The 10,615-nt window shown below is 38.9% G+C and overlaps 1 protein-coding gene across 1 annotated transcript; it reads right to left on the bottom strand.

Moving 5' to 3' along the window:
- Window positions 1-125: 125 nt before the first annotated feature.
- Window positions 126-7,893, bottom strand: zgc:64051 (leukocyte surface antigen CD53). Its single transcript, XM_040050228.1, has 8 exons — window positions 6,965-7,893; window positions 6,128-6,212; window positions 5,012-5,200; window positions 4,393-4,467; window positions 4,199-4,300; window positions 3,999-4,106; window positions 3,801-3,884; window positions 126-1,825 (listed from the first exon to the last, which is right to left on the bottom strand). The coding sequence occupies exons 2-8, from the start codon at window positions 6,188-6,190 to the stop codon at window positions 1,754-1,756; spliced, it is 693 nt and encodes a 230-aa protein (XP_039906162.1). The 5' UTR covers window positions 6,191-6,212; window positions 6,965-7,893; the 3' UTR covers window positions 126-1,753.
- Window positions 7,894-10,615: the final 2,722 nt, after the last annotated feature.

Here is a 10,615-nt window from a genome sequence, read left to right as displayed (position 1 = left end):
CGCTTTCTTTTTCTCTCCCAAACATTCTCAACATGAATGTATGTTTCGGCGCGGTACTGTTGGCTCCTCTGTTCACTCGGACTCTGTCAAATGCAGGGGCATTTCTAGCAACTTTGCTTTCACACATCCTGAGCACAAATGGGTGTCAACTTTTTTTTTCTTTTTTTTTTTTTTTTTTCTTCTCTAAGCAAGATGTTGTCCATAGGGTTTCACTACAATAGCAACACTTAGGGAACTGTAACTAACGGGTATTTGAATGGCCTGAAGCTGCTGAATGAAATCTTTGTTTTTCTTTTTTTCTAAATGAGCTGCTTTTTATAAACATTCAGAAAAAGCAAAACTTTTTTTTTTTTTTTAAACCACAATATAAGATCAGGAGTGCTTTGGTATAACGTCAGCAGACCAGGTTTTCTGTGCATCTGTAAAAAGTAGAGTGGGTTTGGAGAGCTTATTGAACCATTTTGTGCTCAGTTTCACATTGAGGGGATGCCTCCCGAACGTCTTCATCTGGGGGATGAGGGAACAGGTGCCACATCTCTGTTCAAGTGGACCTGAACAGCTTCAGGAAACACGAGATTCTCATCTGGAGACTCAAAGGGGCACCATAATATGGGGGAAGAGAGGCACTGCGACTGTTTCAGAGGATGAGAGCTGTGTCAGAGTAGTTTCTTATTTTATTTTATTGTCTTTTCATATCTGTAGGTGAGTTGGAGTACTTGTCTATAGTTTCTGAGGTGTCAGGGGTGTTAATTTGCAATAAATAGTGTTTTCTGCTGTGTACAGTCTGTTTCTTTTTTGTTTTCTTGTTACTGTTTTTGTGATTTCAAAGAGAACAATTATTTTAACATGTAAATCATTTTTTTTTCTTAAGGGTTGTGTGTGTGTGTGTGTGTGTGTGTGTTGTGATCAGTAATGATGCAGGATTTATTCTTTAAATAAATGAATTCATCTGTAACTTGTTGTTTTTAGCTTTCAGTACAATCAGTGGAATCCATTAGTGGAATCTTGTTTGTCTGTTTTGGGACACAGTTCGTTTCATCAGCTTACCAAGTGAAACATTTAACTGGTTTTTAAACGACGACCTCTCGACCCGCTTAAGCTTAAAACTAAATCTTGTTCAGGGAAACTCGCTGAACAGGGTCAAAAGAGGAAGTGGTTATTTTTAAGGCTCCACCACAGATCAGTAAACGGCAAGCTATAAACAGGAAGTCATCTGACAGCAAGATTGTTCAGAAGTCTACAGAACACTGTTTATGCTCTTTATTTTTATAAAGTTAATTGATCTCCAAACGTTGATTCTGTTCATCTGGACGTAGCGTTTTGTGGGAGAAACGTTTCGTCACTCATCCAAGTGACTTCTTCAGTCTCAGCTGACTGCAGGTTAATTGGATGTTTCCAAATTTGCTGTCAGTAAGTAGTTTATTAAAGACTAGTACAAAGGTAATATTTTACAGAAACTGTTTTAAAAAGTTGACAGACCTTAAGATAAACTTGGCACCAAGCAAGTTCTGTACAAAACTGAACTCAGCACACAGCTTCACCTGAAATGGAGTAGTGCACTGAAGGTCAAAGGTGCCAGAATTTACAGTTATACTTTATATTCAGGTACATAAACAGGTTTAAGCTTTAAGCAAGAGCTTAGAAAAATAGTTTTCTCATTTTAAGTAAGTTTTTCCAGAAACTTTCCCTCTAGTTCCTAAAGAACTTTACAGTGATATTTACTGTAAAATGGGAAGATAATGTTTGAAGGTATTCAGAACTTGTAGCCCAGTCCAGATCTGCTAATGTGGCAGAACAGTGTCATGGCGAAGCACATTCCCAAAACCTGTAAACAGAAATATAGAAATTAAACTGGAAAAGGACATAAAATGCAATGTTGTACTGTTTTATAAAAAAAAAAGTTATTCTGAGCTTCTCAAGCTGACTGCAATTTCATTGGGTTTATGCTTGTTTATATGAAGTATTTTTATTCCTTTTGCAATCTAAAGAGTGGTCTTTTCTTCCCCGATCCATTCTAGAGCTGTGTTTTTGGGTGTGGCAGTGGACATTGTCCAGCTGGAGCCCCAGTTTAGTAAGTGGGAGGGGAGCAGGTCTTGGGCTGTATCCCAATTCAGGGTCTGCAGCCTTAAAGTACGCAGCCTCAACGATCCTCAAGGGCCGCGTACTTAAAGACCGCTAAGGCCGGAAGTGCGAGGCTTGTGAAATGGGACGGTCTAGCCTCCGTTGCGCTGCCCAGGTTGCCTAGCAACCATGATACTAACAGCTAGAAACGTTTCATACAGCTTTGTTTGACAGAAATGAAGGAAAAAATCGTTTGTTCATTTGTTTGTTTGTTTCTACATGAGCTTTGATCATTCTCTGTAAGCTATTGAACGGCGTAAATTTTAAAGTAAAGGCTTTAAAACCAAGTTAGTACAAACGTCACTAATGTCACATAACTTTGCCGACATGTGGCCAACAGTAATGTTTTAATGTTCTTCGTTATTAAACATTTGCACATAAATAAGTGACATAATATTCAGCACTTAGTTTACTAAGTTACTCTTCGGGCGCCCCTCATCCGCCTTTTTTCTTTCGCCAAAATTATCCACACCCACCACCGCGCTATGCATTCTGGGATATGTTGGGCCACGAAGTCTATACCGCCACGTCCTTAAAATTCAGGGAAATGAAGGACGCATTTGAGGGACGCATTTCGAGCAGCCTTCGAATTGGGACAGTCTTCGTCGCGTCGCTATGACGTAATCAGCCTTAAAATGCGGCCTTTAAGGCTGCAGACCCTGAATTGGGATATAGCCTTGGTCTGCGGCAATCATAGACTGTATATGAAGGATGGCTGTAGCGGCTTTAACGTCACACATTATTTTGCCATTGCCAGATAGCGAATGTGACTGATATACAGGGATGCTGGACAGTCATTGGTTAAAGACGTGTAAACCACTTTTATAACTTTAGTGGGGACTAGTCTTAACAGTAAGATGTGAAACTGGCAAAGTATAAAGTCATCAGAAAAATGTTTAGCATGAAGTGAACTGAAAGTTAATTTTTCTTACATTTCTGTACATCCTAACTTCTATTCCAAAGCAGGAGTTGGCCATTAGGACAGAAGAATGTAGGTTAAAAGTACTTGACCATTAGCTTTTTATTATTTTATTTTCAAGAGCTGCAAGCTACATTCATCTTTTATTTCCTTTTTTCTCTTCACTCCCAACCAGTTTTATCAGATGGCTCTCTGCCACTGTCACTGGCTCTTCTGGCTCTAGTAGATGTAACATGGGCTGCAAGATGGTTTCCACCAATGTGGAATTGCCAAAAATAGAGAGGGCATAGCCTAACATATGAAACAGGAAAAGACTGCTGTGTAATCCATTTATTTCAACAAAGTAACTATTCGGAATACCATGTATTCAGTTACTCCCGCACACTGTCTGGAGATCTCTTCCTGTCAAAAAGTTCTTTCTCCCCACCATTGCCTGGTACTTGCTCATAATGGGTTATCTGATCATCAGAGTTCTCTCCATCTAATATTGAAGGATCTTTATAGTATAAAACGCACTGAGGCCATGGTTGTTAACTGCTAGAAATGAAACCATACAGTCAAAGGCAACAAAGTTTAGGTATATTTTAACAGGAAGATGCCACATTTCTGAGCAGAACATTGTATTAACCAATTCATTCACTTTATAATCCAGTTGTCTTTTATACAGAAGTGAAGATGGTAATTTCTGAGACATGGTACATCTGCAGGTTCATAGATTAACTTTGCAACACCTGCGTAAAATAGTATGTTAACAGCTTACCTCAATCATACAGAGGACAATGACAGAGACCCCAATGGTTAGGAAATTCTTCTCAAAAAAATTTGTCACCTTTGACAAACAACCCTGCACACAAAACATTTTGAAATTACCTGGAGCAGTAACAATGTGACCTTTGACCTCTATGGTACATTAAAGCAAGTATGAATCTGAAAGGATCAGTGATTAGTATGAGCCTACCGTTTGCCTGTATTTATGACTTTTACAAGAGGGGTCCTCAGGAATACAGCAGGATTCTGGCACGTTGTTTCCCCAATCTGTTACATTATTGATTCCACAGCAGTCAAGCTAAAACAAATGAATTTGACAGACAAAAAAAATAAACAAATTTCTAAAGTCATTTGTGTCACAACATGACATCTCCACTCTGACACACTTACTTTTTCTTGAATATTATCCCAGTCACTTTGTTTTGAATGTGTTGAATTTCCTTTTGCATCATTCAAGCCCTTTATCAGATCGGTCTTCACTCTTTCAGTAATCTGAACAGTAACGGAGGATTTGGTGATTACATACAATGTATACATTTGCTTTAAAAACAGAACATATTGTGTATAGCATATGTGTCACACACTTCTCCCTCGTATACAAGTAGCAGACATGCTGCTGTCAGTTCCAAGAGCATCATGAGGAAGAGCATCAGGAAAAACTGTAAAAAATAAATAAAAAGGTTTATGTGAATGTTACTCTGAAACACTTTACATACACATATGAAACGGTACTGTATAGTGAAGTTATTTTCGGCTGCTAGTTCACAGCATGTAGCTCAACATGTCTGATTTCGAGAACGTTTTAAACTTGAATGCGCATAAATGCCCAAAGATGGGCATTTATGCGCATTCAAGTTTAAAACGTTCACAAAGATGTGTTTCCTCCTAGAAAACTAGAAAAACTAGTCCTGATTAACATCTAAATGACCTTTTTCCCAGAAAAGCTGACTCTTTAGATATTTCCGTTTGTTACATAAATGCTATTTTTGTAGCATTCAAAAATTGGAGTACACAACAGTGAAGAGGCAGTGTTAGAGAGCCCACCCCCCTTATCAAAATTATACAGGCTTAAAAAAACAAACAAATTATACCCTTTGGGGGTACCAAAACTAGAGTGTTAATTACCTAAAAATATGAAGTAATCAGAGGGAGCAGAAAACCACATAATCTGTGCTCTGCTTTGAGTATTTGTGTGTGTGTTACCGATAGGAGGAGACAGCGGTTCTCCTTGAGTGCGCCGAGAAATCCCAGGAAGGACACGCAGGTGATGATGATGCCGGTGATCAGGAGGATGTTGGCTATGTTGAAGCTGGCCAGTGAGGGGGTGAGAGCAGCATAATTTGAACTCACCATCATGATGACGCCGAAGGCCAAAACGGCCACACCGCAGATCTGACAGAAGAGAAGACAGACTGAAGCCAAGTCCACAATACACACTACACAGAGTACAGTGAGCTGCACCGGGCCCTGGTCTGCTTCAGAGCTTGCCTACAGGCAGCAGTGTCAGGCAGTACATTTTCTCAAGTGCTTCTGCTTTTTATTTATTTGTTATGCAACAGACTTCTGGCAAATGTTGACTTTTCCTTTTCTTTTGTATCCACCAAGTCTGTGGAACAAAATTAATGAAATGAAATTGAATTAAAAAATATATTATATAATATAAATATATTATATAATATAATGGCGCGATATGGCAGCCTCGCTTCTGTCAGTCTGCCCCAGGGCAGCTGTGGCTACAACTGTAGCTGCCTCCACCAGTGTATGAATGTGAGAGTGAATGAATAGTGGTATTGTAAAGCGCTTTGGGTGCCTTGAAAAGCGCTATATAAATCCAATCCATTATTATTATTATTATTATTATTATTATTATTATATTAAATATATTAACACTCTTTCTCTTCATGGCCCCTGTGAGTCAGGCATATCTATCTATCTATATTCTCACATATTAGCAGACATTGGCTTTCTAAAATTGAACAAGCAAAATTAACTGCCTCCACTCTAATTGGCTCACGTAATCGTCATAGTAATAATACAATTACACAGAGTAAACAAAACTGTCAGAGCCTTTTTTGTGTTTTTTTTGTGTGAACTTTTGGTAAATCCTTTTAACTGATTCATTTTTAAGAATCTGACCATCTGGTAGAATATTTGAAACCCAAAGTAGACACCTGAAGCATTTATAAATACTAACTAATTTTCACACACTCATACGTCTGTCACACCTGACAGTTTAGGTTTGAAAAGTGAGTGGATGAATGTGACAGGATGTTTCACAGTGATGTGTGATGTAATGCTGGATGACTGAGACATACGTACAAAACAAAGCAAGTTGGCGACACACATGGTGTACTTTAAACACTTGAGGCAGCTGTGAGCCATCTTGCAACTCCTCTGATCAGACCTGCAACAAGAAAAGGCCGTTATTTTTTATTGAATATAAATATCGGAAGCAGGGCTGGATGTGGTCAAGGTTTAATGCAGCATCTCTTATTTATGTCTTGCGTTTGTGTGTGGGTGTGTAAGTGCTAAAACAGACAAAACGTCACGGTCACAAAGCGGGGAAGTGATGCTCACACATCTCACTTCCTGTGTTTCCTCTCAGTTTACAAGCAAAACCAAAGTTCTTCTTCTGTACAACACGATATGAGTGCATTATACTTTGGGAGGGTTTAAAATTACATCATGAGAGGGCAGGCAGTTTAATTGTGGAAATACCAAAACTTCCTCAAAATACAAGGTGACCCGTTCTAAGTAAAAATCTTCTGTATTTGTGTTATAAATATGCGCAAAACATCAAAATTTTGCCCTCTTTCTAACTGATCTTTGTTCTGAGAATAGAAACGAGACTTCTTCTTCTTCTTCGGCCATTTAAAACTACTAAAGTACAGCTCTTATATTTTGTTTTCCACTTAAGTCAGTATGTACACATGACAGACACTTTCAGTTAGATGACTGCCTATTTTGGTCTAAATTTGAAAGATTTTTGTTCACTTTTTCATCTTCGTGGGGTTTTCTTTTCTCACTTACAAGTTTTTTTTTTTTTAGAGATTTGACATCAACACGTTTCTGACCGATAAAGAAACATCTTCACAATATTCTGAAGATTTAAAGAGATCTCTAGAGCTTCAAGACAAAATAAAGTTTAACTCTTACCTATTTGGAGAAAATGATATCTGCTATCGTCTCTGTTTTCAGGCGTGTGCTTGTCGAGCTCGTCTGCTGTTCGTACTTCCCCTTCTCATAGCTCTGTGAAGCTTGCAGAGTACATCATGGGGCTTTCAGCAGCCCTTCTCACTTCCTCTTCCTAAAGTCTAGCAACATGGAAAGAAACTGATGACTGAGAAAGTGCAGTAGGGACAACCAATAGCGCTGCAGAGACGTCAGGTGCATGTCTGTGACACACTGCTTATATTTAGATACAAGCTGAAACTGTGGTCAGCAGCTGCAGAGGTCAAAACCCCTCACTGATGTGAAATCGATTGTTAATATTCTTATTGCACAACTAGAGATAATAAAGCCCGTATGTTCGTCACAGAGGAACACAAACTGGTTAAAACATCTAACTGGTGTCATTTCTCACCTTCTCAATGTGTCACGTGCCAAGGTAGTTGTCGGCATAAGCAGTCCTGGTTTCATTTAGTCATGTTGCAGAGTGTTACTTTCTTTATCAAAGGCCGCTACTCTGCATTTAACCATTAGCTACTATTTCTCAGATGGCTGCCCTTCCCTGAGCCTGTTTCTGATGGCCATTTCTTCCTGTTTAAAAGGAGTTTTTCTTTGCCACAGTTGCCAAAGTGCTTGCCTACATGGAGTTGTCTGATGATTGAGGTTTTCTCTTTCTTCCCCACCTTCCAAACATTTACCATTTATAATAAATGCCTGCCCCCTCCTGAGCCTGATTTTGTTGGAAAATCCCTCCATGTTTAAAGGAACCCCTGCCTCCCTACCAAAGTTTTGCTCGTAGGGAATATTTACATTCATGGGTATTTCCAAGTAAAAAAAATCAAATGTGAAACAGTTCTCACCTGATCCCTCAGAATCAGTTCATTCTGTTGTTATTTTATATACTCAAAATTTCATTTAAACGGTCTCCTGATACCAGGCTCCTCTTCTAGCCTTTGTTTCATTCCTAATGTTATATATAACCTGACAACTAGCCTCCCCTGACATTACGCCCTGAACCCGCTGTTCCACCCCTCCCCTGCAGCTGCGCCACAGACCACACCCTGCCACACAGTCACTTTTAACACCTGAGATTGTTGCTTGTTATGGCAACAACAGGAATGGAGAAAGAACAAAGAACATTTTCTGTATAATAGGTGACACAAAAACACTGAAAATGTTTTTAAAATTCTTAAAATCTGAGCCCACGGCAGGATGTCCAGATGTTCTCAGGACTACTGTCAGCTAATGAAAAACCTCGACACATCAGAGGCAAGCATTCAGTTTCTTCAACACTTGTTTTAGTAGTATCGTCATTTCCTGACTCACAATCAGATCATCCATTTTTATTTCATCTTATTACCAGTGTGCCAGGGTTGAAATAAAGACAGTTTTAATCTCTATCTCTGCTGCACATACAGCCAGTGTGCCACAGATCAATACGCACGAGCAAACTGAAGCATAGTACAAACAGAGTAAGGCTGACTGAGCACTAGTTCACTTTCAGGGTGAAACTAAACCAAACCTTCCCGGTGGCCTACTGGGCAAATCCCTCAATTAGGGCAGCTGTAGACTAAAATACAGCGATGCATTAATGATATAGGCCAAAGTATATGACCGCTTAGTCATTCAAAGTTTACCTTATCATTACTTGGAAGCCTGTGATGAACTTCACAGCATTGTTGTGTGGGAGCAGGAACAGTGACATTCAGGAGGGGGAGCTTAGCCATCACCATTAAGAGGAACTGTGCAACCACAAATGGGGATTTAACAGTAAAACAACTAATGTACTTTAAAAAAGGGCCTCTTAATGCACCTGGTTTGTAGATTTTAGCTATAGTAAAACCAAGACACCGTTTTTGTTTAGACTGAAATGCCTTTGATCCTTTTGCTTCTCTTCAGGCACCAGCGAGGGTCTCTTCAGTAGTGCTTAGTTTTTCATTTTGAACTCCGTTGGATGAATTGTCATTCAGGTTCAGACCCCCTTTGTTCACTTCAAAATGAATTTTTCTCCACTTCTAGCAGCAGTTACTTTTGGAATAAGACTACTAATTCAATTCAGTTCAGTTTTTATATCACCAAATCACAACAGCATTCAGCTCAAAGCACTTAATATTGTAAAGTAAAGACCAACACCCTACCAAACAAGTATTTGGCGGCCTTCAGTGGAAAGGGACAGTTTTAGACCACCAGATTTCATGTTCCAGTTACCTTCTTACTCAGATAAATAACATTTTAACCTTTGTTAAAATTTGTTTTGTGTGTAGAGTGGGCTGGAGTGGGAATTAACGCCCTCATAAAAATCCAATTATAGCTATAACAATAGTGAGCATTCCTTTAGCATTAGTAAACAAAAACCAAATACTGTATTTAACTCGATCAACTGTTTAGGAATTATTTACGTTGAGTCATCCCTCAGACAAAATAACAGAATTTTAAATATAAAAACTCTTTTTAATTCTTGAAAATTGCACCCAGTGTCTGTCTGAAGTCTAGGACTGATGCACATCACCAAATGCTTCATTTCCTCCGACGAGGAAATGAAGCATTTACTGCAGCTGCTTTCAGTTGTTTCTTGTTTGTGGGTTTGTGGGTCTATTTTCACTTACTGAAAAGCGGCTCTGCCGAGTTGAGATGACAACTGACTTGGCCAATAAAGAATAAACTGAGAAATTAAGAATTGTTTTTGCAGCATGCTTCGGGAGGTTGTCGACTTGCACTCTGTTATAATGTGGTTTGTTTTGGATTATAAGCTGCTTCTTCCTGTCGCCACACTTTTCCCTGGGCAAGTTCAAGTTGCACCTTGTTTAAACTCTCTGTACCTCCATTCATCAATGCATCTCTTGATTGTATACATGAAAGTCTGAAAGTCTTTTTGATTTGGTTAAATATTGTGAAGCTATTTTTCTGAACCATGGACATAATCCTGTTTTCATGCATGTATCAGATTGTTGCTGATAGATGTATTTTAGTTGTTCAACTTAACAACAGCCGCCTTCACTTCCACTGCATCTCTTTTATTCTTATATTTAAGATTACAGTGAAAAGCTATAACATACAAATTCAACACTTTGAATCAGCTGCAGATATTAGATAGCAGATATGTGACAGAGGCTTCATTGGTAATGAAGTAACAAGGGAACAGGCCTCACCTGGCCATGAAACATCTCGTCACTCAATTGTCTAATTACTTTGGAGCCTCTGAGGTTCTAAATCATTTCCAGCTAAAATCGCTTTGTAAAATCACTTGAATTAAAGCTGAAGTCTGCAGTTCTATCATATCTTGATGGTTTGTTGGTGGTACGTTCAACAAATTATGGATTCAGCTGTAGCTAGCTGCTTTCAGCACTTTAATTTAAACCACATTAACCTTTGATTCCTGTTCACTCTTTTCCAAGTTTCTAACGAGGTATATTAGTATTCTTTCACAAAACAGTTTCACTTCTGAGTTTGCAAGCTGCTTGTTTTATTACTTACATCACTGCTTCCACAGGAATTTACATGTTTACCGTTCTCAGTTCCGCTGACTTATCATCTTAGATCCAAACACAGCATGCAGCCTACCTATCATTCTGTGCAGGATGAAATGTTCTGGCTGGTGTCCTGTGTGTCCATTTATACTGTATTGTGTTGGAGAAGCAA

Source organism: Simochromis diagramma, unplaced genomic scaffold (genome assembly GCF_900408965.1).
Source record: "Simochromis diagramma unplaced genomic scaffold, fSimDia1.1 OVJJ01000159.1, whole genome shotgun sequence".
Taxonomy (NCBI): domain Eukaryota; kingdom Metazoa; phylum Chordata; class Actinopteri; order Cichliformes; family Cichlidae; genus Simochromis; species Simochromis diagramma.
Note: the sequence above shows the minus strand (reverse complement) of the source record. Positions and strands in the feature narration are given on the sequence as shown.